This window comes from Ranitomeya imitator, chromosome 1, assembly GCF_032444005.1.
Source record: "Ranitomeya imitator isolate aRanImi1 chromosome 1, aRanImi1.pri, whole genome shotgun sequence".
Classification (NCBI taxonomy): Eukaryota; Metazoa; Chordata; class Amphibia; order Anura; family Dendrobatidae; genus Ranitomeya; species Ranitomeya imitator.
In genome coordinates, this window is record NC_091282.1 from 662279257 (window position 1) to 662307224 (window position 27968).

At 47.1% G+C, this 27968-nt stretch overlaps 1 protein-coding gene across 1 annotated transcript; it reads left to right on the plus strand.

Moving 5' to 3' along the window:
- The first annotated feature begins 696 nt into the window (after positions 1-696).
- On the plus strand, positions 697-6147 carry JTB (jumping translocation breakpoint). The gene is made up of 5 exons (XM_069728934.1): positions 697-1436; positions 2210-2259; positions 2341-2426; positions 2527-2606; positions 2681-6147. Exons 1-5 carry the CDS (start codon positions 1384-1386, stop codon positions 2835-2837), a joined length of 426 nt encoding a protein of 141 aa, XP_069585035.1. The 5' UTR covers positions 697-1383; the 3' UTR covers positions 2838-6147.
- The last annotated feature ends 21821 nt before the right edge of the window (positions 6148-27968 follow it).

Genomic DNA, 27968 nt, shown 5'->3' on the forward strand with positions numbered 1-27968 from the left:
GTGACGGGGGTCGGCGATGACGTCATTTCCGGCCGCCTGGCCGGATGCGGTAGTTAAATGCCGCTGTCTGCGTTTGACAGCGGCATTTAACTAGTTAATAGGTGCGGGCAGATCGCGATTCTGCCCGCGCCTATTACGGGCACATGTCAGCTGTTCAAAACAGCTGACATGTCCCGGCTTTGGTGCGGGCTCACCGCGGAGCCCTGCATCAAAGCAGGGGAGCCGGCATCGGACGGTATAGTACGTCCGATGCCGGTAAGGGGTTAAAGGGAACCTGTCACTACCCCCCAGGCGTTTGAAACTAAAAGAGCCACCTTGTGCAGCAGTAATCCTGCATTCTGACAAGGTGGCTCTTTTAGTTATTGGTGCTGTAAATGCAGAAATAATCCGTTTTTTAATTTGTCCGAAATACCTGTCTTCAGTCCTGGAGGCAGGTCTTTCCCCCCCTGCTGCAGACGCCTCACAGCCGTCACTCAAGTCTTCTTGGCGCCGGGCACCGCCTCCTCAGTGCTGTTTTGAAATCTGCCTGCGCTCTTTTGTCTTGCCTGGGGCAGGCGCAGTGAGCGCTGCCCGTCTGTCCTCATATGCAGTCTCGCTGACTGCGCCTGTGCGGCCGCCCTGCTTGTGAATCCCAGCCCCGCAATGTGAATAAATCATAAACACTGAGGGGCTGGGATTCCTGGGCATGCGCATTGTGACCTGGGTGAGTGGCATTCACCCATGTGGCTGACTCCAAGGTAAATGTACCTATTCTAATACAAGATCTAATGCCTGATGTTGATAATCATGTGCCACATTACAAGGACGAGTGTAGTCTACCTCTGAATAGCACAGATAATATGAGCACATTCTGAGTAGATGACTTTCTCATCACATGTTATTATGCACACATGGTATACTTCTCATTGGTGTATTTATTATGCCTATATGTTATGTCGGCCCACTATTTGGGTGTAGCCTATGGCTTTTTTTGTGTCCCTCGTTTTAAGGTCCAGTACCTTTCTTCTTTAGTATTTATACTCTGTTTTTATATCATTAACAATCTTTAATAAATTGTCAGTTTTTACCAGTACCATGGTCTAGGTCACTTTATTTTCACACTATGTGATCAAGCCTTATGTGAAATAATTAGTGCACAAGTAAGGTAGAGGCAGAGCTGATACGTTGGCAGAGTACATTGTTAGAGGGACACTGCCCCCCCATCAAGAGCGTCCCAGACCCCCAATACGAAATATCACCATCCCCTGCAACACCGCCAATCACCACCGGAGGGCAGCACACCCCCTCGCTCCGGACAGTGCTGATAGTCTACCTTCAGCCACAAGAGGGCGCGGCCGGAAGTGCTGAATCCTGTAGTAGGAAGTGCATCGTGACAAGTGAGAGATGGAGACGACAGGATGTATCCTGAGAGGCGTCCTCCTCCTGAGCGTCCACTGGTGAGAGCTGCCCCTCATATAGCGTCCCCTCCCAGCCCGGGTGGCACATTGTGTACTGTCCCCTCATGAGTGTCACTTTAGATACCGTCCTCTCATCTCCTAGGTGTCACACTATATACCGTCCCCTCATCTCCTGGGTGTCACATTATATACCGTCCCCTCATCTCCTGGGTGTCACGTTATATGCAGTCCCCTCATCTCCTGGGTGTCACGTTATATGCAGTCCCCTCATCTCCTGGGTGTCACACTATATACCGTCCCCTCATCTCCTGGGTGTCACATTATATACCGTCCTCTCATCTCCTGGGTGTCACATTATATACCGTCCCCTCATCTCCTGGGTGTCACATTATATACCGTCCCCTCATCTCCTGGGTGTCACGTTATATGCAGTCCCCTCATCTCCTGGGTGTCACACTATATACCGTCCCCTCATCTTCTGGGTGTCACGTTATATACAGTCCCCTCATCTTCTGGGTGTCACTTTATATACCGTCCCCTCATCTCCTGGGTGTCACATTATATACCGCCCCCTCATCTCCTGGGTGTCACGTTATATACCGTCCCCTCGTCTCCTGGGTGTCACGTTATATATCGTCTCCTGGGTGTCACGTTATATACCGTCCCCTCATCTCGTGGGTGTCACATTATATACTGTCCCCTCATCTCCTGGGTGTCACGTTATATACCGCCCCCTCATCTCCTGGGTGTCACGTTATATACCTTCCCCTCCCCCACCTCAGTTGTCAGTGATCTTGCTGTCTTCCTTGTAGTTGGGTGCTGTCGTTTCCAGGGCAGGAGGAGCAGTCTCTGGTGCTGCGTGGTACGTGTGCCCTTTGACTTACATGTGTTGTGTTTTGTGCCCCCCATCCTGTTATGTGACCCCCGATATCCTTTGTTGCAGACCCCCCAGCTGTGAGCACCCCCTGCTGGCAGACAGAGGAGTACACTATATCCCAGGAGTGCTACAGCTGTGGCCAGTTTGCAGCGGTGAGTGCCCCCTCTCGTAGTCACATGTCCTCATCTGTGGAGCTCACACTCCTCCCTAGCGCTATATAATGATAACCGCCATCTTGTTCCCCTTGTACAGAAGACCCTTGGTCAGTGCAGCATCACCGGGTTCATCGAGCAGGTCGCCTGCACCGCCTCCCACAAGTCAGAGTATAAGAGGTGAGTGGTCCCCAGGGTCTAGGGGGCTCTGGGTGCGTTTTCCCTGTGTAACTTCCTCTGCCCCTTCCCCACAGCTGTCGCTCTGCCCCCATGGAGAAGAGGGTGTTCTGGCAGTTTGTGGGGGTCATGTTGGCGGGGACCGTTGCACTTTCCCTCCTGGTGATTTCACGGCAGAGGACACTGGATCGGCGAGCACTGGAGAAAGTGCGCAAACAGATTGAGTCCATCTAATCAGGGGCGCGGTCTAAAACTGCGGAGTCACAGTGGACCTGCCCCTGCGGAATGCAAGAGCCATCCGTTTTATTATCCTGGATCTCCCATGTGTCTGGTACCATCCAGTGCTCTCTACATGGTCGTATGTGTGCAATATGGCAGATGGATATGGAAATTTATCGTCATCGAATCTTTGTGTGATGATGGCTCCCAGCCTATCAGAGACCAGGAAACTCTGGTGAAAATCCCACAAGTGCTCCACCAGCATGGAATGATATACCAATGGCAGACTCACTGACTGGACTGTGTTTATTACACATCATGTCATGGTTTTCTTATTTGGACAATAAAGTTATGACAGATTGAGTCTGTCCAATGTGAGCGCTCCATTATCTAACACCACCAGCAGAATAGTGATTGCAGCTCTGGAGTATAATATAGGATATGTAATGTATGTACATAGTGACTTCACCAGCAAAATAGTGAGTGCAGCTCTGGAGTATAATACAGGATGTTACTCAGGATCAGTAATGTACTGTATGTACACAGTGACTGCACCAGCAGAATAGTGATTGCAGCTCTGGAGTATAATATAGGATATGTAATGTATGTACATAGTGACTTCACCAGCAAAATAGTGAGTGCAGCTCTGGAGTATAATACAGGATGTTACTCAGGATCAGTAATGTAATGTATGTACACAGTGACTGCACCAGCAGAATAGTGAGTGCAGCTCTGGAGTATAATACAGGATGTAACTCTGGATCAGTACAGGATCAGCAATGTATGTACACAGTGACTGCACCAGCAGAATAGTGAGTGCAGCTCTGGAGTATAATACAGGATGTAACTCGGGATCAGTACAGGATCAGTAATGTATTTACACAGTGATTGCACCAGCAGAATAGTGAGTGCAGCTCTGGAGTATAATACAGGATGTAACTCCGGATCAGTAATGTATGTACACAGTGACTGCACCAGCAGAATAGTGAATGCAGCTCTGGAGTATAATACAGGATGTAACTCAGGATCAGCACAGGATCAGTAATGTAATGTACAGTATGTACACAGTGACTGCACCAGCAGAATAGTGAATGCAGCTCTGGACTATAATACAGGATGTAACTCAGGATCAGTAATGTTATGTATGTACACAGTGACTGCACCAGCAGAATAGTGAATGCAGCTCTGGGGTATAATACAGGATGTTACTCAGGATCAGTACCGGGTCAGTAATGTAATGTATGTACACAGTGACTGTACCAGCAGAATAGTGAGTGCAGCTCAGGGGTATAATACAGGATGTAACTAAGGATCAGCACTGGATCAGTAATGTACAGTATGTACACAGTGACTGCACCAGCAGAAAAGTGAATGCAGCTCTGGACTATAATACAGGTTGTAACTCAGGATCAGTAATGTATTTACACAATGATTGCACCAGCAGAATAGTGAGTGCAGCTCTGGAGTATAATACAGGATGTAACTCCGGATCAGTAATGTATGTACACAGTGACTGCACCAGCAGAATAGTGAATGCAGCTCTGGAGTATAATACAGGATGTAACTCAGGATCAGCACAGGATCAGTAATGTAATGTACAGTATGTACACAGTGACTGCACCAGCAGAATAGTGAGTGCAGCTCTGGAGTATAATACAGGATGTAACTCAGGATCAGCACAGGATCAGTAATGTAATATACAGTATGTACACAGTGACTGCACCAGCAGAAAAGTGAATGCAGCTCTGGACTATAATACAGGTTGTAACTCAGGATCAGTAATGTATTTACACAGTGATTGCACCAGCAAAATAGTGAGTGCAGCTCTGGAGTATAATACAGGATGTAACTCTGGATCAGTAATGTATGTACACAGTGACTGCATCAGCAGAATAGTGAATGCAGCTCTGGAGTATAATACAGGATGTAACTCAGGATCAGCACAGGATCAGTAATTTAATGTACAGTATGTACACAGTGACTGCACCAGCAGAATAGTGAATGCAGCTCTGGACTATAATACAGGATGTAATTCAGTATCAGTACAGGATCAGTAATGTTATGTATGTACACAGTGACTGCACCAGCAGAATAGTGAATGCAGCTCTGGAGTATAATACAGGATGTTACTCAGGATCAGTACCGGGTCAGTAATGTATGTACACAGTGACTGTACCAGCAGAATAGTGAGTGCAGCTCAGGGGTATAATACAGGATGTAATTCAGTATCAGTACAGGATCAGTAATGTACAGTATGTACACAGTGACTGCACCAGCAGAATAGTGAATGCAGCTCTGGACTATAATACAGGTTGTAACTCAGGATTAGTAATGTATGTACACAGTGACTGCACCAGCAGAATAGTGAGTGCAGCTCTGGGGTATAATACAGGATGTAACTCAGGATTAGTAATGTATGTACACAGTGACTGCACCAGCAGAATAGTGAATGCAGCTCTGGAGTATAATACAGGATGTTACTCAGGATCAGTACCGGGTCAGTAATGTATGTACACAGTGACTGTACCAGCAGAATAGTGAGTGCAGCTCAGGGGTATAATACAGGACGTAACTAAGGATCAGCAGATCAGCACAGGATCAGTAATGTAATGTACAGTATGTACACATTGACTGCACCAGCAGAATAGTGAATGCAGCTCTGGACTAAAATACAGGTTTTAACTCAGGATCAGTAATGTATTTACACAGTGATTGCACCAGCAGAATAGTGAATGCAGCTCTGGAGTATAATATAGGATATGTAATGTATGTACATAGTGACTCCACCAGCAGAATAGTGAGTGCAGCTCTGGAGTATAATACAGGATGTAACTCAGGATCAGTAATGTATATACACAGTGACTGCACCAGCAGAATAGTGAGTGCAGCTCTGGAGTATAATACAGGATGTTACTCAGGATCAGTAATGTAATGTATGTACACAGTGACTGCACCAGCAGAATAGTGAGTGCAGCTCTGGAGTATAATACACAATGTAACTCGGGATCAGTGCAGGATAAGCAATGTATATATGTATGTATACAGTGAGTGCAGCTCTGGAGTATAATACAGGATGTAACTCCGGTTCAGTAATGTATGTACACAGTGACTGCATGTAAAAATCAGCAAAGAAGGCGTATTCTGTCCAACACACCTTTATGTCCTCTCTATACAAATAGCCAGGAGAGACAGTTTATAAACTGAAACATAACTTTTAATAAATATGTTCCTATTAAAACCATTGGATAATTCACAACAGGACAAAACAGTGATAAAGTGCTCAATGTAACCAGTGCTCAATAAAAAATGGTTTTATCTCACCAAATCTGTAGTCTCTTTCTGCCGGTTGCAGGAGCACATACGACAAATTATATAAATCAGGGAGAAGGGAAGAGTTTCTATTTTACCCCTGTAGTGCTCCTGCCCTTACAAGGACAGTCCCCAAGTAAGACTAATAGATTGTGCCTAGCAAACCATGTAGGATCTTCTACGTGTTTCTTCCCCCATTCGGGGGGGGGGGGGGGCGGGGGAATTCATCAGGGGAGAGAAATGTAGAAATTGTGGGAGTTCAAAAGCCCCTGCATTGGCAGGTGGCTCGGATGTACAGTCACTCAAGTTTTAGGTTCAGACTGAATCTGTTTGGTAAGGATAAAATCACCATCCACACTACCCTCCTTAAGTAGTTTTCTGTTCCCCCCCCCCCCCCCTTAATTGCTTGGCGTCTTCTATCATTTCCGGTTAGTGCACATGTGTCCGAACACAACTAGAACATACCTCCCGATCTTCCGTGATAGCTTCCGGACCGTGGACCGCATGGTGGAATGCAGACACGCCGGAAATATAGTCATAATGAATGTGGATGGATATAGAAATGTCTTTCCCTTCTAGATGACTGAACTACATATGCACGGGTAACAAGAAATCCAATTGAGGAAACGAGATAAGCTTAAAACTATTCTTGATAGAGCTAAGATAGAGGATTTAATTAGCCTGGATGAGTACACCTACCTCCTTCCAAAACATCCGGTCACAGCGACATTTTACGCACTACCCAAGATACACAATGGGTTTACTCCTTTAAAAGGGAGGCCCATTGTATCAGGAATTGGAAGTAAAAGCCACAATGTAGAGTTCATATCTCTATGAAATTCTTAGACCATTCATGAGTTCTCTTCTGTCTTACAGGTCCTTCTCAAAAAATTAGCATATAGTGTTAAATTTCATTATTTACCATAATGTAATGATTACAATTAAACTTTCATATATTATAGATTCATTATCCACCAACTGAAATTTGTCAGGTCTTTTATTGTTTTAATACTGATGATTTTGGCATACAACTCCTGATAACCCAAAAAACCTGTCTCAATAAATTAGCATATTTCACCCATCCAATCAAATAAAAGTGTTTTTTAACAACAAACAAAAAAACCATCAAATAATAATGTTCAGTTATGCACTCAATACTTGGTCGGGAATCCTTTGGCAGAAATGACTGCTTCAATGCGGCGTGGCATGGAGGCAGTCAGCCTGTGACACTGCTGAGATGTTATGGAGGCCCAGGATGCTTCAATAGCGGCCTTAAGCTCATCCAGAGTGTTGGGTCTTGCGTCTCTCAACTTTCTCTTCACAATATCCCACAGATTCTCTATGGGGTTCAGGTCAGGAGAGTTGGCAGGCCAATTGAGCACAGTAATACCATGGTCAGTAAACCATTTACCAGTGGTTTTGGCACTGTGAGCAGGTGCCAGGTCGTGCTGAAAAATGAAATCTTCATCTCCATAAAGCATTTCAGCCGATGGAAGCATGAAGTGCTCCAAAATCTCCTGATAGCTAGCTGCATTGACCCTGCCCTTGATTAAACACAGTGGACCAACACCAGCAGCTGACATGGCACCCCACACCATCACTGACTGTGGGTACTTGACACTGGACTTCAGGCATTTTGGCATTTCCTTCTCCCCAGTCTTCCTCCAGACTCTGGCACCTTGATTTCCGAATGACATGCAAAATTTGCTTTCATCAGAAAAAAGTACTTGGGACCACTTAGCAACAGTCCAGTGCTGCTTCTCTGTAGCCCAGGTCAGGCGCCTCTGCCGCTGTTTATGGTTCAAAAGTGGCTTTACCTGGGGAATGCGGCACCTGTAGCCCATTTCCTGCACACGCCTGTGCACGGTGGCTCTGGATGTTTCCACACCAGACTCAGTCCACTGCTTCCTCAGGTTCCCCAAGGTCTGGAATCGGTCCTTCTCCACAATCTTCCTCAGGGTCCGGTCTCCTCTTCTCGTTGTACAGCGTTTTCTGCCACATTGTTTCCTTCCAACAGACTTACCATTGAGGTGCCTTGATACAGCACTCTGGGAACAGCCTATTTGTTGAGAAATTTCTTTCTGGGTCTTACCCTCTTGCTTGAGGGTGTCAATGATGGCCTTCTTGACATCTGTCAGGTCGCTAGTCTTAGGGTACCGTCACACAGTGAAATTTTGATCGCTACGACGGCACGATTCGTGACGTTCGAGCGATATCGCAATGTCTGACACGCTCCTGCGATCAGGGACCCCGCTGAGAATCGTACGTCGTAGCAGATCGTTTGAAACTTTCTTTCGTCGTCTAGTGTCCCGCTGTGGCGGCATGATTGCATGGTGTAACATATATCGTATACGATGTGCGCATAGTAACCAACGGCTTCTACATCGCACATACGTCATGAAATTATCGCTCCAGCGTCGTAGATTGCAAAGTGTGACAGCAGTCTACGACGCTGGAGCGATATTGTTACGACGCTGGAGCGTCACGGATCGTACCGTCGTAGCGATGAAAATTGCACTGTGTGACGGTACCCTTACCCATGATGGGGGTTTTGAGTAATGAACCAGGCAGGGAGTTTATAAAAGCCTCAGGTATCTTTTGCATGTGTTTAGAGTTAATTAGTTGATTCAGAAGATTAGGGTAATAGGTCGTTTAGAGAACCTTTTCTTGATATGCTAATTTATTGAGACAGGTTTTTTGGGTTATCAGGAGTTGTATGCCAAAATCATCAGTATTAAAACAATAATAGACCTGACAAATTTCAGTTGGTGGATAATGAATCTATAATATATGAAAGTTTAATTGTAATCATTACATTATGGTAAATAATGAAATTTAACACTATATGCTAATTTTTTGAGAAGGACCTGTATATCAGGGACACGGCAGACCTCTTAAGTAAATTAGAGAACATTAATATGGAGCCAGAGGTATACTTGGCAAGTATAGATGTGGAATCGCTCTATTCATCAATTCCACACAGTTATGGCATCACAGGTGTTAAACATTTCTTGGCAACTAGGGGATGTCAATTTGCCCCCACAACGAGTTGGTGGTAAGTCTCCTCGACTTCGTGCTACATAGAAATTTCTTTACTTTTGATGGCAAAATCCTCCATCAGCTCAGGAACACCGCCATGGGTAATCCATGCGCACCAAGTTACACCAATTTGTTCCTGGGCTGGTGGGAGGATACCATTGTTTTTTCGGACAAATACAGAAACTTCATCAGCTGCACTGACCTTTGGGTCACATTTATAATGACATTTTTGCTTTGTGGCAGGGTACTAAGGATATGTTTCAAGAATTAATTTATCTATTGAATAAAAGTGAGATTGGCCTTAGATTCACCTCCGAGATAGACCTTAATGTGCTCCCCTTTCTTGATGTCTTAATCACAAGGTCGAGGAGGGGGATACCACCGTTTTTCGTAAACCCACCTCCACCAACTCGTTGAGGTGGGAAAGTCACCACCCCTACTCCCTGAAGAAGGGGATACCTAAGGGCCAATATTTTAGGGTGAAGCGAAACTGTTCAGACGCAAAAGACTTTAAAACCAAGGCAGATGATTTACTCCAAAGTTTTTTCAAAAGGTTATACTGACCGGATACTAAGGGAGGCACTTAAGCATGCAAATCAACAGAAGAGAGGGGAGTTGATGAGAAATTAAAATCCATAAGACCTCTTTGAAGAGGGGACCAAACACTCTGGCATTGAACATATGGGAATAATTATAGCTGGGAAAAGAGAGAAAATAAACGAGCACTTCAACCTCCATTGAAGTAGGACTCCACAATGAACATGTGGAATTAATTTTAACTGGGTAAGTGAGAAAGACCTAACCTTCAACCTCCATTGAAGGGGTCTCCTGCAGTGACCAGGTAATTACACCAAGATCTGCTCTGAGAACTATCCACTAAGACTGCTATCCGTTTACGAAGAGTTGAGGAAGTACCCAGGAAAAAAGCTTCTTCTGATCAAAGCACAGTTTTGAGATGTTGGGGAGCAAGTTGTCAGTGAATATTGGGATTTGCGTTGATACAATATTTATGGGAGATATATTCTCAGCGTTGTAGCGAAGGGATGAACATACACATTTATTTCCATCACCATAAGGCCGTTCTAACCCCTCCAACTTAAAGAATTCCACTACAATAACTTTTTTTTTTTCCATAAATCTTGCTATTATGTGCCACTGAAAGCATCCACTGTGTTTATTTTAGCAATATTACCTTTTATCATGCAGTAGCAGCACATCTTCAGTGCTGGATCCAGCTCTCATGGGGTTAATTGACAACTTCCTTTCTCCTGACTTATTGTGCTCTAATACTACAAGTTCCATGATGCTTTGCACAGGCTTCTAAGCCCAAACCTACCACACCCACTCCAAAACACACCCAAACCTCTCCCTCCTCTATCTTAAAGTGACCCGTCACCCCGTTTTTTCAGTAGGAGATAAAAATACCGTTAAATAGGGCCTGAGCTGTGCTTTACAATAGGGTATTTTTTGTCCCCTGATTCCCTACCTATGCTGCCGAAATACCTTACAAAAGTGGCCTTTTTCGCCTGTCAATCAGGCTGGTCAGGTCAGATGGGCGTGGTCACAGCGCTGTTTCTCCCCCACATCTTGCTTATGTTCCCGTTGGTGGCGTAGTGCTTCTCGCATGCGCAAGTGCCGAATGCACTGCGCAGCTGTAGAAAAAGAGCGCGCTCGCCGCTATTCAGCGGTTTCTCGGTGGGCGCGGCCATCTTCCCGAGGCCGCGCGTGCGCAGATGGAGTCTCCTGCTTCCCGGGGCTTCAGGAAAATGGCCGCGGGATGCCGCACGTGCGCAGATGGACATCGCGGCGGCCATTCTCCTGAAGCCGAGATTCGAACTCGGCTTCAGGAAAATGGCCGCCGCGATGTCCATCTGCGCACGCGCGGCCATATTCCTGAAGCCCCGGGAAGCAGGAGACTCCATCTGCGCACGCGCGGCCTCAGGAAGATGGCCTCGCCCACCGAGAAACCGCTGAATAGTGGCGAGCGCGCTCTTTTTCTACAGTTGCGCAGTGCATTCGGCACTTGCGCATGCGAGAAGCACTACGCCACCAACGGGAACATAAGCAAGATGTGGGGGAGAAACAGCGCTATGACCACGCCCATCTGACCTGACCAGCCTGATTGACAGGCGAAAAAGGCCACTTTTGTAAGGTATTTCGGGAGCATAGGTGGGGAATCGGGGGACAAAAAATACCCTATTGTTTAGCACAGCTCAGGCCCTATTTAACGGTATTTTTATCTCCTACGGGGTGACAGGTTCCCTTTAAAAAAGTTTTGTGATGTCATTTCTGTCCAACCTCCTCTTTTACATTTGTCCAACCCACACTCCATTACACACAGATATAGCTATATATGGGATGGATAGATACATACAGATATATCTATGTCTATTTGCATAGATATGTCCATATTCATGTTTCTAAAACCCTTCACCCCTGGAGCTTTTTTCGTTTATCGCTCCCCTTCTTTCTCCTTCGCCTCATTGGGGGACACAGGACAGTGGGTGTATGCTTCTGCCGCCAGGAGGCTGACACTAAGTAAACTTGAAAAAAAAAAAGTTAGCTCCTCCTCCATCGTATACACCCTGACACTGGCTACCAGAGACTCCAGTTTATGCTTAGTGTCTCAAGGAGGCACATCTCTGGGTCCTGGATCGTTGGACCCGATTTTTCAACATCTTTGGATCGAAGGGGCGACGGACCTTTTTGAGGGTCCGATCTCCCCAAACCATCAACGGGCAAGTACGTGCGATGTTTCTCCACGTATCCTTCCCCGCTACGTGGGATTCTTCACCGGACTTAGCCCTGACCACCCTGAGGTACCTAGACGCCAGGCTGTACAGGTGGCCGTAAGATGTCCGTGTGTTCCCCCACTGATTTCTACACCCCTGCTGGGGTGGTGGACGGTCCCTCTTCTTATCCTGGGGATAATGGAGATGGGGTTCCTGCACCGTCATTTGTTCTACCCCTCGATGAGTGCGGTATGACAAGGGGGGCTCCTGGCATTACCTGCTGCTGCGTCCTCCGGGAGTGCGGTGCCTTTTTTGGCGTTACTGTGGGCCGGCACTGTGTGATCCGGCACTGCAGCGTTAGGACAGCGGCGCTGCAGCGTGGTCCGGCGCTGTGGCGTTATGACAGGCGCTGCAGCGCAGCTATGCTGCAGCGTGATCCAGGCGGCGCCGCGGCGGTAGGAGCGACGCTGCGGGTATGATCGGCGCCGCTGTCCCCCCAGAGGCTTCGGCCCTGCCTGGCTGCTACGGGCGTGGGGCAGCTTCCTGGAGCCCGGGACTTCCGGCCATCAGACCGCGCTGTGAGGCTCCGCCCCCTCCGGCACGTCACTTCCGGTTCCGGCTCTCCTCTCTCCAAGGAGGAAAAATTGAGGCCCCGGCTTCGGGCCTGCTCCAGGCCGCAGCATCGTTTGGCGGTCCCTCCCCCTAAGGCCTGCTGTGCATATAAGACAGCGCTTTTGGGCTCCGCATCGTGCTTTCAGGATCCATCACGGTACTCGTGGGGACTCAGGACTGGGGTAAGTGCTTCTCCCTCCATCTGGCTGAAGCATTCTTTTTGTCCCAGTCTCTGGCCCTGGGTATAGCTTTACGGATCGTTATGTCTAGTAGGGTTAAGACTCACACGGTTCTTTTTACCGGTTGTGTATCTTGTCGTGCCCTTTTTCCGCACGCCCAAAGTAATCGCCTCTGCGAGGCCTGTGACTCTGAACGCGCCCAGGAGCCCCCCCCTGCCAGTTCTCCAGTAGTCTCTCCGGCTCCGGTTCCTCAAGCAGATGCTGGGGCAGCTCCGCCAGAATGGGTCACGTCCTTGTCGCAATCCATGGCGTCCCTTACTGAAGCGATCAAATCTCTGCAGACCCCGGCAGTCAGGGACGGTAGTCCTCCTGTCTCGGAAAAGGCCTCAGGGTCTCAGGAGCCTTCGGCCTGCAGGGGCCGCGCTCACACTAGACAGACGCATGGAAAGCGGATTCGTCCAGACATTCAGGTGCTTCCGCATCCTGGAGTTCCGTATCTCGTTCTCCTTCCACTGCAGAAAGCGGGGAAGTTGAGACTGATTACGAGTCAGAAGGGCCTCTTAATTTTGAGAAACCTGGTTTTCAGGAGTCGATAGATTGACAGCCTCAATCAGGCTATCAGTCTTTGGGGATAGAGGACGAGCTCGCCTCATCCTCTGATCATAAGGTCTTATTTAAGCGGGCTAAACGGGCCCATAGGGTTTTTTCCTCTCACCCTGAGTTTGAGCATCTGATTCAACGCAACCGGGAGCACCCGGACAAGCGTTTTTCAGGGCAAAGAGCTCTGAAGGCTAGGTATCCCTTTGCTTCGGAACTTTGTAGTAACTGGGCAGAAAACCCTTCTGTAGATCCTCCAGTGTCCCGTTTAGCCTCTAACACGTTGCTATCTCTGCCTAATGGCTCATCAATTAAGGATCCTACGGATCGTCTTATAGAGAGCTTGGCTCGTTCCGTCTTTGAGGCTTCAAGTTCAGCACTTTTTCCTTCCTTTGCAGCAACTTGGGTTGCCAGGGCTATGATTTCTTGGTCAGAGTCGTTATATAAGGCTCTCCAAGAAGGTAATTTGTCAGCAGAATTGGCAGAAATGTCATCTCAGGTAGCAATGGCTGGTAGTTATCTGATTAACGCATCCCTAGATGCGGCAGATTGTGCTTCTTCGGCTGCATCTAATGCTATTGCCGTCAGAAGGGCCCTTTGGTTAAGGTCCTGGCGGGCTGATTCTACCTCTAAAAAATCTCTTACATCCCTACCGTATCAGAGTGGTCGTTTGTTCGGAGAGAAGCTGGATCAGCTTATTTCTGACTCCACAGGAGGGAAGAGTAAGTTTCTTCCTCAGCAGAGGTCTAGACAGCCTTTTCGTCGCCAATTTCAGGCCCGTTTTAGAACCTTTCGCAACGTTAGATGGGCCCCAGCATCAGGCTCTCCTGCGCAGGGTCGACCCAATCAGGACCGAGACGGTCGGACCCCTTATACGGCCAGCCAGGGGGGAAGAATGCGTCCCCAGTCTACTAGATCCAGAGGATCTAGGACTCAAAGATTTCCGGCTAAGTGACTGGAGGCCTCCTCTGGGTGTCTCCAACAGAGTAGGCGGACGTCTACTTTTATTTCGCCAGGTCTGGCTTCAGGTAATCCACGACCAGTGGGTTGGAGAGCTCGTATCATCAGGGTACAAAATAGAGCTGGTTCAGCTGCCTCCTCCCCGGTTCTTTCCATCCCGTCTTCCCAGGTCCAAGTCTCTTCGTCAAAGCCTGTTCAATTCCGTAGAGTCCCTTCGTATCAGCGGTGTCATTTCTCCTGTTCCAAGGGAGGAAAGGTTTCAGGGCTTTTATTCCAATCTTTTTGTAGTGCCCAAAAACGACGGAGCAGTAAGGCCTATTCTAGATCTCAAACTCTTAAACAGGTTTGTCCGTGTTCGTCACTTTCGGATGGAGTCTCTCCGGTCAGTCATCGCCTCGATGGAAAAGGGAGAGTTTTTGGCCTCAGTAGACATTCAGGATGCTTATCTACATATTCCCATCTTTCCACCACATCAAAGATTTCTCCGGTTTGCCGTAAACAATCTACACTTTCAATTCACGGCATTACCCTTCGGACTGGCCTCCGCTCCCAGGGTGTTCACAAAAGTCATGTCTACTGTGGTTTCCATTCTGCACTCCCGAGGTATAGTTGTCTTGCCATACCTGGACGATCTGCTGATCAAGGGACCGACTTTTCAATCTTGCAGGGAAAATGTCGGCTTCACTCTGGACACCCTTTCTCGTCTAGGTTGGCTGGTGAATTTAAGGAAGTCATCCCTACAGCCGTCCCGGAAGATCTCATTTTTAGGCATGATCTTCGACACCTCTCAAGCCCTATCAATCCTTCCCCAGGACAAGGTCCTAGCCCTTCGGCGGGAAGTGAGGAATCTTCAACAACCAGGCCCTCATTCGATTCGGTCTGGCATGAGGGTGTTAGGAAAGATGGTTGCGACTATAGAGGCGGTTCCGTTTGCGCAGCTTCATCTTCGACCCCTCCAACAAGCAATCCTATCAGTGTGGAACAGAAATCCTCTCTCTCTCAACCGCAGATTTCGGTTGTCTATCCAGGCAAGGTTGGCCCTCTCTTGGTGGCTGAACAGCTCATCTCTACTCAGGGGGAAGCCCTTTCCCCCAACCAATTGGTTAGTGGTCACAACAGATGCCAGTCTCCTGGGTTGGGGAGCAGTATTCTTTCATCACACTGCTCAGGGGCTCTGGTCTGTCTCCTCTGGAATCAGCCCTCCCCATCAATATCTTAGAGATTCGAGCAGTTCGACTAGCCTTGTTACATTTCCACCATCTTCTGGCAGGTCGCCCTGTCCGGATTCAATCGGACAACGCCACAGCGGTAGCCTACATAAATCACCAGGGGGGCACCCGCAGCAAGGCAGCCATGCGGGAGGTAAAGCAAATCCTACTCTGGGCGGAGAGGTATCACTCTGTAATCTCAGCGGTCCACAGTCCGGGCGAAGAAAACTGGGCGGCAGATTTCCTAAGCCGTCAGGGTCTGGCCTCCGGGGAGTGGTCTCTCCATCCCGAGGTATTTTTGCAGATTTGCCGTCTTTGGGGGACTCCGGACGTGGATCTAATGGCGTCCAAGATGAATGCCAAGGTGCCCAGTTTTGTCTCTCGGTACCGAGACCCACAGGCGATCGCCGTGGATGCGCTGGTATTGTCTTGGAACCAGTTTCATCTCTCTTATCTGTTCCCTCCTCTGGCACTGCTCCCGAGGGTAATCAAGAAAATCAAATCAGAGAGAGCACCGGCCATCCTGATCGCTCCGGATTGGCCACGACGGACCTGGTATGCAGACCTGGTACAACTTCTCGCCGGGGTTCCTTGGCGGCTCCCCGATCGGCCGGATCTTCTATCTCAAGGGCCGATCTACCACCAGAACTCAGAGGTCCTACGTTTGACGGCCTGTCCGTTGAATCTTGGGTTTTAACCCAGGCAGGGTTTTCTCAAGAAGTGGCGGATACCATGATCAGTGCTCGTAAACCCGTCTCGGCCAAGATTTATTATCACACTTGGAAGGTGTTCCTTTCCTGGTGTAGAGAGCGCGGGCTGCCTCCTCTGCGTTTTTCCATTCCGAACATTCTAGCCTTCCTTCAAGCAGGCCTGGATTCTGGGCTTGCTCCAAGTACTCTTAAAAGGCAGATTTCGGCTTTATCAGTCCTTTTTCAGCGCAAGATTGCTACTAATCGTCAGGTCAGGACTTTTTTCCAGGGAGTCGCTCATAAGGTCCCTCCTTATAGGACTCCTATAGACCAGCACCGTCTTTTTTGCCGAAGGTTGTTTCGTCATTCCACATCAATGAAGATATTGTTCTGCCCTCTTTTTGTCCGGCACCTACGCACCGTGTAGAAAAAGCTCTCCATACGTTGGATCTGGTAAGGGCTCTGAGGAGGTACGTTTCCCGAACGGCTCCTTTTCGCCAGACAGATGCTCTGTTTGTCCTTCCGCAGGGTCGCAGGAAGGGATGCGCTGCTTCAAAATCTACCCTGGCCAGGTGGATAAGGGCGACCATTCAGGAGGCTTATCGCACCATGGGCATGACGGTTCCGGCCGGAATCAAGGCTCATTCAACGAGAGCGGTGGGGGCTTCCTTGGCCGTTCGGCATCAGGCCTCAGCAGAACAGGTTTGCAAAGCTGCGACCTGGTCTAGTCTACATACGTTTGTCAAACATTATAATGTCCACTCCCAGACCTCTGCAGATGCAAGTCTGGGTAGAAGGATTCTTCAAGCGGCAGTGGCGCATTTATAGACAACCATCATCTGGATGTCTTTGACTGGTGAGTTATTTTTCCCACCCAGGGACTGCTTTAGGACATCCCACTGTCCTGTGTCCCCCAATGAGGCGAAGGAGAAATAGGGATTTTTGTGTTACTCACCGTAAAATCCTTTTCTCCGAGACGCTCATTGGGGGACACAGCTCCCTCCCTGGTAGCCTTATGGCTGCTTTGGTTATATCTGATTACATTAGTCAGTAGGATCTTTTCTAGACATAAAGTTTCTGTATTTATGCTGTTATATTATTTTTTGTGTTTTCTCCTACTGCTTTTTGCACCAATCTGAAGTCTCTGGTAGCCAGTGTCAGGGTGTATACGATGGAGGAGGAGCTAACTTTTTTTTTTTCAAGTTTATTTAGTGTCCGCCTCCTGGCGGCAGAAGCATACACCCACTGTCCTGTGTCCCCCAATGAGCGTCTCGGAGAAAAGGATTTTACGGTGAGTAACACAAAAATCCCTATTTCCAGAGCCATAATTGTTACGTCAATATGGCCATGTGGGGGCTTGTCTTTTGCGGGACAAGTTGTACTTTTGAACGACACCATTGGTTTTACATGTCGTGTAACAGAAAATGTGAAAACAATTCAAAGTGCGATGAAATTGCAAAAAAAGTGCAATCCCACACTTGTTTTTTGCTGGGCTTTTTTGCTAGGTTCACTAAATGCTAAGGCTGTGTGCACACGTTGCGGATTTGATTGCAGATCCGCAGCGTTTTTTGCTGCACAGAATTGCATCAAATCCGCAGTGTAGTGCACAACCAATGTAAGTCTATGAGGGCCGCAGACTTGTGCACATGCTGCGGAAAAAGCCGCACCGAAACACAGCTTTTTTTTCCTGCAGCTTGTCACTTCTTTTGTGCCGAACTGCAGCGTTTCTGCACCCTTAGGCTATGTGCACATGTTACGGATTTTGCTGCGGATCCGCAGCGTTTCCGCAGCTGCGGATCCGCAGCAGTTTCTCATGAGTTTACAGTACAATGTAAACTTATGGGAAACCAAAAACGCTGTGCTCATGCTACGGAAAAAGCCGCGCAGAAACGCAGCGGATTATTTTCCGCAGCATGTCAATTCTTTGTGCGGAATCCGCAGAGGTTTTTCATCTGCTCCAATAGAAAACTGCAGATGGAAAACCGCAGCAGAATCCGCATTAAAAACCATGATAAATCCGCAGTAAAAACCGCAGCGATTTTGCACTGCGGATTTATCAAATCTGCTGCGGAAAAATCCGCAGTGGATTTTTCTACGTGTGCACATAGCCTTAGACTTTCATTGAGTTGGGCACATCCACAGCAAAACCACAGATGTAAAAAAGATCTGCAGTTTTGCGGCAGATGTGGGTTCGGGAAACGCTGCAGTTCGGGAGGAAGGAAGTGTGTGGGCTGTGTGTGTGGGCGGGTCTGCGGGCTGTTCGGATGTGTTAAGGACTGTTTGGGTGTGTGTGGGACTGTTTGGGTGTGTGCGGGACTGTTCAGATGTGTGTGGGTGTGTGCCTGGCTGTTCGGCTGTGTGCGGGACTGTTCGGGTGTGTGCGACGCTGTGCGGGTGTGTGCCTGGCAGTTCGGGCGTGTGCGGGACTGTTAGGATGTGTGCGTGGCTGTGCGGGTGTGTGCCTGGCTGTTCGGGTGTGTGCCGGGCTGTTTGGGACTGTTCAGGTGTGTGCAGGACTATTTGGCTGTGTGCGGGTGGGGTCTGCGGGCTGTTCGGATGTGTGTGGCGCTGTGCAGGACTGTTCAGGTGTGTGCGGGACTGTGCGGGTGTGTGCCTGGCTGTTCGGGTGTGTGCGGGGATGTTCGGGTGTGTGCCTGGCTGTTCGGGTGTGTGCAGGACTGTTCGGGTGTGTGCGGGGCTGTGTCTTTTGGGGTGTGTGTGCAGGCATCATTCGATAAGACTACAAGTACGCAGCATCCAATCTGCAGCTAATTCGGATGTAATTCGGACAGTGGACTCACACCCTACACTATCCATACATCTATCAATAGATGTGTCTATACAGATATATCTATAGATAGATATATGAATAGATAGATGAAATAGATAGATCTATAGATGCATGCATCTATCTGTGTGTAATTGAGTGTAGGTTGAACAAATGTAAAAGAGGAGGTTGGACAATGACATCACAAATCTTTTTTTTTTTTTCAATAATACATCTTTATTTAGCTTTCAAAAACGCATACAAAAGTGCACAAAAACGAATAGAAACCGCACCAAAAATGAATTAAAAATGCATCAAAACCGTGCAAAAACTGCACCAAAAATGCATCAAAACTGCAGCAAAGCGCATCAAAACTGCACCAAAAACTGCATCAAAACTGCACCAAAATTGCACCAAAAACTGCCTCAAAAAGGCATCAAAACTGCATCAAAACCACCAAAAACTGCATCAAAACTGCATGAAAACCGCACCAAAAACTGCATCAAAACTGCATGAAAACCGCACCAAAAACTGCATCAAAACTCCACCAAAACTGCATCAAACCCAAATCAAAAACTGCATCAAAACCAAATAAAAAACTGCATCAAGACTGTACCAAAAACTGCCTCAAAACCGCACCAAAAACTGCCTCAAAAACGCATCAAAACTGCATGAAAACAGCACCAAAAACTGCATCAAAACTTCAACAAAAACAGCTTGTAAAATAGGGGACAGTTCACTGAGGGATCAGTGACCTGTTATAAACCATACAGATGAATATGTATGCAGAGCATCACATGAAGACTCTCCCACAGGCCGCCTCAGAGCACGAGAATCTCATTAACTGAAGACTGAAAGTAAAGATTAAACATCAACCCATATATCATTTTAATCAGTATAATGGCACCAACCTGACACCGTAGGTTACTTAGCACAATCATGTCACCAACACGAAGTCAAATACTGCTAGATTTGATTTTTTTTCAGCCAGGTTGAAGCTGACATTTTCTGCTTGCAAGAGACCACGCTGCCAAACATGGCAGACAAGGTTAAAGCTAAGAGGTAGTGGAGACTTAGGCCCTCCTCTTGATCTCTTACGGCCAAGCCGTATAACGGTGTGGCGGTTCTTTTTACTGCATCAGTAGAATGCCGACAGGTTATTGAGTTAGAAGTTGGGAGGTTCCTGATCTTAGATGTCCTCATGAAGGGACAAGAGCTCCATATCGTTAACATCTATGTCTCAAATCTAAATGGGACCTTAAATGTCTCTATGAGATCAAGCCATACCTTTTTACGAGTCAGCAGGTCATCTTTGGAGGGGACTTCAACACTGTCATGAGGCCCCGAGGTAGAGGAGGTTCCAGAGATAAACTTGCTTATGATAGTATCGCCCTTAATAGTATAGGTAGTGTGGCTTGACTGGTGTATGTCCACATTCGGCACACTCCCAGCAATGAGGGGTTCACCTATCATAGAGGTAACTGTAGGTCTAGAATAGATATGTTTCATTTAAAGGAGGAACAGGAGGAGGAACATATGTTGTCAAGGTGGACTTCTCCAACCACTGTTTAATTTTGTTTTCTATAAATGTTACAGTGACCCCCTGGATGGGAAGAGGCTTTTGGAGGCCCTATTCGTCTCTCTTGGAAGAAGCGGAGATAAGACATTCCTTTGAGGAATTCCTTCAGAGCTAAATACCCTGACCTGATCTTTGTACTGGTAAGTCAGAGTGATGGGAGATGTTCAAGAAAATGGTGGCGGAATGGTTCCTCCCGTGATGTTGGGGGAGGGCTGATTTTTTTTTGCACGCCGAGCTGACGTTTTTAATGATACCACATTGGTGCAGATACGATCTTTTGATTTCCCGTTATTGCATTTTAATACAATGTCGCGCCGACCAAAATATTTAATTCTGGCATTTTTACTTTGTTTCTCGCTACGCCATTTAGCGATCAGTTTAATCCTTTTTTTATTGATTGGGCGATTGTGAACGTGACGATACCAAATATGTGTTTGTTTGATTTTTTTTAATTGTTTTATTTTGAATGGGGCGAAAGTGGAGTGATTTCAACATTTACATTTTTTAAAAATATTTTTAAAAACATTTTTTTTTTTACTTTTGGCATGCTTCAATAGTCTCCATGGGAGACTAGAAGCTGCCATAACCCGATTGGCTTTGCTACATACAGGTGATGATCAGATCGCCTGTGTGTAACAGAATTACTCACTTGCTATGAGCGCCAACCACCAGCAGGAGATCTCTGGTTGTCAAGCCAACCCATCGGTGAACCGCGATCACGTAGGGGTCAACAATGGGCAGATTTCCTGCGTACTTGCCTGAAGCGCATGTTAAATGCCGCTGTCAGAGTATGACAGTGGCATTTAAAGGGTTAACAGCTGCAGGAGGATCACGATTCCTCCCGCAGCTGTTAGCGCCACATGTCAGCTGTTCAAAACAGCTGACGTGCTGGAAAGATGTGGGCTCACCACGGTAACCCACTTCAAAAGGAGGGTGTCCGACATCGGCGTATTATTATGCTTGATGTTGGAAAGGGGTTAATGTATGGACTTGTCACTTTAGGTTTCACTTTGTGCCAGACAAAGGCTGTATTTAAGTTTTCCTGTGATGTGATTTATGAGGACGAAAATAAACCAGCCACACTTTAAATGGAAACGGTTCCTGTGATACCTCAGATCGCTCCCAAGTGAGTAGCATTGTTACTTTGCCTACAGAGCATTCAGAGACCTAGATTGTCAGGACTGCAACACCTTATTTCTAGTTAGTATAGTGGTTAGATATCACACGTGGAACACACGGTGCTTGGTATAGCCGCAACATAAAATCCTCCCGGTGGACGATGTGTTTAGGACCATACTCGGTGACCTGGTGAAGGTGTGCTTTCTGGAGTATGGGAGACTGGGCACGGGTAAGTTGTCTTCTGGAGGGTCTTTTCTTTTAGTGAGCCCTAGTCTGGTCGTCTCAGTTGTGTTGGGCTGCTGCTAGTGCAGCGCCCCAGGGTACTGGTCGTTGCCGTAATGTAATTCTTCCACCAGGGGAGTGATGTTTCCTCTGATGGCAATAAAGGAGATCACCTTACCAGGTATCACAATGCTTACTCTCACACTGGAAAGACTGGAGGGAGAAGGAGCAGAATGTCCAATGTAAAATGCAGACTCATGAAACCAAACGCTGTAATAGGAGCCCAGCGAAGCGGGGGTTAGTTGTAGCCTTTCACCCGAAGAGGGGTTGGGGCTTCATTCAGGAATCGGGACTGCAGACGGAGGTCTATGTAAACAGCCGCGATGTGGAATCCTATCCCCGAGGAAGTCCTCCTGACCGAGATTTGTGTCGAGGGGATCACGTGGCATACACCCGCCACTGGAGTGAGAAAGGCTGGTACGCCAAGAACGTTAAACGATGTGAACCTGCAGTAGCGCCATCTACTGCCACCACTAAGACTCATGACATTAACCCCCTAGTCCCTGAACTAGCGGGTCCTCAAACCAAAACCACTACTACTGTGTGCATCATTTCTACCACTGAACCCGTCACTGCAACAGCAACCGCGGCCCCTGTGGTAGCCGCCGCTCACGACCAAGCTACTCAGACTTCCCTTGTGGCCCTGGATTCTGCCCTTCCCAGGCCAAGAAGGGTTGTGTGCCAGGTAAAGCCCTTAAAGCCGCCTAATTAAACCTCGAAAACCCGAAGAATGTAAATAGTTAACTGTTATTCCTTTACTTTTCAAGTTTAAACCCGCCCAGGGTTAACTTTTAAAGGGGTCCTCAGTTATAGGAGGATTCCAAGTTCTGCACAAGTTTTCTTATTTCTTTTACCAAAGAACTGCAGGATCATGGACAGTGAATGATTCCTGAACTGCCTGTACATAGTTTGCACCTTCTTAATGGTGCTTCCTACTGGTTTTACAAAGGAGGCTTATACAGAGACTGCCTTCATTCGAGACTGCTACTAATCTTGTTATAAGATTTGCTTTGTTTTACAGACCTGAAGAAAAACCCATTGGTGCGGCAGAATTCCGGGTCAGGATTACACGTCTTGTAGCCCACCCAAGACCAACGTTCGGGGGTTCGTCACGGGTCCCTTGCATCACATCACCTTTGTTGTTAAAAACTGACTTGAATATTGATGATGTGGTTGTTTGCACTGCCTCAGAAGAGACTTGACTTTGCCCTTAAAGGGATTGGTTACTTGTTGCTCTTTGATAAGGAGTTAATATAATGGATAATAAGTTAATACAATAAAGAAAAAGTAGATAGTAATAATGTTTGCATAGAATAGAAAATGTTTGAAGATGATGTACTTGTGAATAAACTGAAGAAAATGCAGTGAGCCCGTAGGGGTAGATAGATTGTTCTGCATGTAGAAGAGAAGAAAATAATAGTTTTGCACTTAGAGAAGAATAATTGTTGCACTTGAATAAAGAAAATGTTGATTTGCACTTTGAGGTTTTACAATAGTATACCGTTAGAGGGTACCTGCACTTAGCAGATAGTATACCTGTATGGGTAATTGTGTTTCATAGCTAGTTCATAACTATTTTCTACTTGCCTTAAAAAAGTCGTACGCACAATGTAAATATGTTATTGTTTGCAACGTTCAAGTGTTCTCACCTCCCATAAAGGGAAGCCAAAGTTTTGTAATTGTTCAAATGTTTTTCAAAAATATGTATGTCTTTTTGCTAATGTATTGTTGTTTTTCTTTTCCCAGTCCCGGAGTACTGGATTTAACGGAGTACTGGATTTGTGCAGCACCCCAGGGTCCTGATCGTTGCAGTAATGTCATTCTTCCACCAGGGGGAGTGATGTTACGTCTGATGGCAATAAAGGAGATCACCTTACCAGGTATCACAAACCACACAACACACTTCACACTCCAGGCCGCCAGGGGGAGCCATGCTTCTATCTATTAGGGCACTCCTCACAATTAGGTAAAACTGGTAGTCTGGATAGGAAGTTAGGGAGAAGCTGGCTGGAGTGAGAGGGAGCCAGATGCAGACTGAGGTCTGTGGGGAACGAGGGTTCACGGAGCTGCGCCTGCCCCACGTGTGGCAGCATCCTAAGAAAGGACACGAAGGGAATTGCGTTGCTGAGAGTGAGAAACGAAGTCATAGCACAAGGAGAGGAATCCAGAGGGAGTTCTGCCCTGCAATAGGCTGCCTCCCTCTGAGATGCAGAAGCCGGTAGCCAGAACACCGAGGGAGTAAGGATCTCTATGCTTTACTTCAGAGACTGGCAGGACAGTTAATTCCACGTTGGCTGCCCGACCTTATACCCAGGAAGCACGGTGGCAACTTGTGGGGGCTGGGGCGTTGTAGGGTCCCTGTAAAAAGCCTCAGGCCATCAGTCATATGGGTTTGTCCTATCCTATCCATCATGGGGACAGAGAGAAAGAAACATTACATCTACGATAGTTGTGAGGACCTCACCGAGAAGCTCAGCAGGGAGGAACTACAACACTCATGCGCTAGAGGAAGGCTACTGATTTCCACCTGGATGAGGGGACTCTGGATTTGCCTTCGGACCGGCCGGACTCTGCCTGCCCTGTGATCTGGTGCTCTGGACTGTGGACGCTGAAGCCTTCAGTAAAGGTAAAGAGACTGCAACCTTGTGTCCTCGTTCTTCACTGTGCCTCACACCATCCACCATCTACACTCTGGGAAGCCCTGAGGACATACTTCACCTGTGGGAAGGTATACCAACTAGCTACCATCACATCACCCCAGTGGACCCCTAAGCAGCGTCGGTCACCCTGACCGAATACCACAGGTGGCGTCACGAACATTATCCCTTTAAAGACCATTCCTGTTGTGAGTTCCGTTCTGGAGCTCCCTCCTGTGGTTGCTAATGGTATGTTTGCGAGTTCTGCCCTTGGGCTCCCTCTGGTGGTTTCGAGTGGAACTGCTGCTCCGTTAGGTAGCTGTAGCAGCTGCCTTCACTTATCGCCTTGCCTGGGTTTGTTATTTAAACCTGCTCTGGGCTTTAGTCCATGCCTGCTGGCAATGTTCTTGGTTGGATTTGATTCTTCCCTTGGATTTCTCATATGGCCAGTCCTTGTCTGCAAAAGATAAGTTTTGCTAGTTTGTTTGTCCATTTGTTTGGACTCTATTGCTTTGCATTTTGTCTCTTTTGTTCAGCTTGTCACTAAGTCTTATTTAGGCTAGCTGGAAGCTCTGGGAAAGCAGATTTGCCCCTCCACACCGTGAGTCGGTGTGGAGTTCATTTTTGTAAACTCTGCGTGGATTTTGTAGTTTTTAATACTGACCGCACAGTATCCTTTGCTCTCTGTCTATCTAGTTTAGTATTGGCCTCCCCTTTGCTGAATTCTAATTTCATTTCTGTGTTCGTCTTTTCCCTCTCCTTTCACAGTCAATATTTGTGGGGGGCTATCTTTCCTTTTGGGGGTTTCTCTGAGGCAAGATAGCTTTCTATTTCCTTCTTTAGGGGTAGTTATATCTTAGGCTGTGACGAGGTGTCTAGGGAGTGTCAGGAACATCCCACGGCTATTTCTAGTTGTGTTGTTAGGATTAGGGACTGCGGTCAGTAGAGATACCACCTTCTCAGAGCTCCGTTCCATGTTGCGTTTTAGCCACCAGGTCATTTCAGTGTGGCCTCTTAACCACCAGGTCATAACAGTACAGCAGGCCAAGAATGAATTGAATGCGTCTCAAAAGAAGGAAAAAAAAAAAGAGTTCTGAACCATTTTTTTTTCTGTGCTCTGTTCTGTCTTTTTTTTCCTCTTGATATCTGGGTGGTGCTGGATATATGCTCTGGTATGGAGGTTCAGGGTTTGTTTTCTCATGTGGATCAACTTGCTGCAAGAGTCCAGAGTATCCAAGATTATATTGTCCAGACTCCGGCTCTAGAGCCTAGAATTCCTACTCCTGATTTGTTTTTTGGGGACAGATCCAAGTTTTTGAACTTTAAAAATAGCTGCAAATTGTTTTTTGCTTTGAAACCCCGTTCTTCTGGTGATCCCATTCAGCAAGTAAAAATCATCATATCCTTACTGCGTGGTGATCCTCAAGACTGGGCTTTTGCTCTTGAAACAGGGGATCCGGCATTGTTGAGTGTGGATGCATTTTTTCAAGCGCTCAGATTGTTGTATGACGAACCTAACTCAGTAGAGCATGCTGAGAAAACACTGTTGGCCCTGTGTCAGGGTCAAGAAGCGGCAGAGTTATACTGCCAGAAATTTAGAAAATGGTCTGTGCTCACTAAGTGGAATGAAGAGGCTCTGGCTGCTATTTTCAGAAAAGGTCTTTCTGAAACCCTTAAAGATGTTATGGTGGGCTTTCCTGCGCCTGCCGGTTTGAGCGAGTCTATGTCTCTAGCCATTCAGATTGATCGGCGCTTGCGTGAGCGCAAGGCGGTGCACCATATGGCAGTGTCCTCTGAGCGAAGTCCTGAGCCTATGCAATGTGATAGGATTTTGACTAGAGCAGAAAGGCAGAAATTCAGACGTCAGAATGGCCTGTGTTTTTACTGTGGTGATTCATCTCATGCTATTTCTGATTGCCCTAAGCGTACTAGGAGGGTTCCTGGGTCTGTTACCATTAGTACTGTGCAGCCTAAATTTCTCTTGTCTGTTACCCTGATTTGCTCATTGTCGTCCTTTTCTGTTATGGCATTTGTGGATTCTGGCGCTGCCCTGAACTTAATGGACTTAGAGTTTGCCAGGCGCTGTGGTTTTTCCTTGGAACCTTTGCAGAGTCCTATTCCCTTAAGGGGGATTGATGCTACGCCATTGGCCAAGAATAAACCTCAGTACTGGACACAGTTAACCATGTGCATGGCTCCAGCACATCAGGAAAATATTCGTTTTTTGGTGTTGCATAATTTGCATGATGTTGTTGTGCTGGGTTTTCCATGGTTACAGGAACATAATCCAGTGCTGGATTGGAGATCTATGTCTGCGACTGGTTGGGGTTGTCAGGGGATACATAGTGATATTCCTTTGATGTCCATTTCCTCATCCCCTTCTTCTGAAGTTCCTGAGTTTTTGTCGGATTTCCAGGATGTATTTGATGAGCCAAGTCCAGTTCCCTGCCTCCTCATAGGGACTGTGATTGTGCCATTAATTTGATTCCTGGCTGTAAGTTCCCTAAGGGCCGACTTTTCAATCTGTCTGTGCCAGAGCATGCTGCTATGTGGAGTTATGTAAAGGAGTCCTTGGAGAAAGGGCATATTCGCCCGTCTTCGTCACCGTTGGGAGCGGGATTTTTTTTTGTTGCCAAGAAGGATGGCTCCTTGAGACCCTGTATAGATTATCGCCTTCTCAATAAGATCACTGTCAAATTCCAGTATCCGTTGCCTTTGCTTTCTGATTTGTTTGCTCGGATTAAGGGTGCTAGTTGGTTTACTAAAATCGACCTCCGAGCGGCGTGTAATCTTGTGCGTATTAAACAAGGTGATGAATGGAAAACAGCATTTAATACGCCTGAAGGCCATTTTGAATATCTTGTGATGCCATTCGGGCTCTCTAATGCTCCATCGGTATTTCAGTCCTTTATGCATGATATCTTCCGGAATTATCTGGATAAATTTATGACTGTGTATTTGGATGATATTTTGGTTTTCTCCGATGATTGGGAGTCTCATGTGAAGCAGGTTAGGATGGTGTTTCAGGTCCTTCGTTCTAATGCGTTGTTTGTGAAGGGGTCCAAGTGCCTCTTTGGAGTTCAGAGGGTTTCTTTTTTGGGTTTCATTTTTTCTCCCTCGGCTATTGAAATGGACCCTGTTAAAGTCCAGGCCATTCATGATTGGACTCAACCTACATCTGTAAAGAGCCTTCAGAAATTTTTGGGCTTTGCCAATTTTTATCGTCGCTTTATTGCTAATTTTTCTAGTGTGGTGAAGCCTCTGACCGATTTGACGAGGAAGGGCGCTGATGTGGTGAATTGGTCCTCTGCGTCTGTTGAGGCCTTTCAGGAGCTTAAACGTCGTTTTACTTCTGCCCCTGTGTTGCGTCAGCCAGATGTTTCTCTCCCTTTTCAGGTTGAGGTTGATGCTTCTGAGATTGGGGCAGGGGCCGTTTTG

Excerpts from the sequence above, each read along its gene's own strand:
- JTB (XM_069728934.1), top strand. The coding sequence starts at position 1,384 with ATGGAGACGACAGGATGTATCCTGAGAGGCGTCCTCCTCCTGAGCGTC. Across the intron at positions 2,260-2,340 it reads GCAGTCTCTGGTGCTGCGTG|ACCCCCCAGCTGTGAGCACC; the intron begins GTACGTGTGCCC and ends CCTTTGTTGCAG. Across the intron at positions 2,427-2,526 it reads GCTGTGGCCAGTTTGCAGCG|AAGACCCTTGGTCAGTGCAG; the intron begins GTGAGTGCCCCC and ends CCCCTTGTACAG.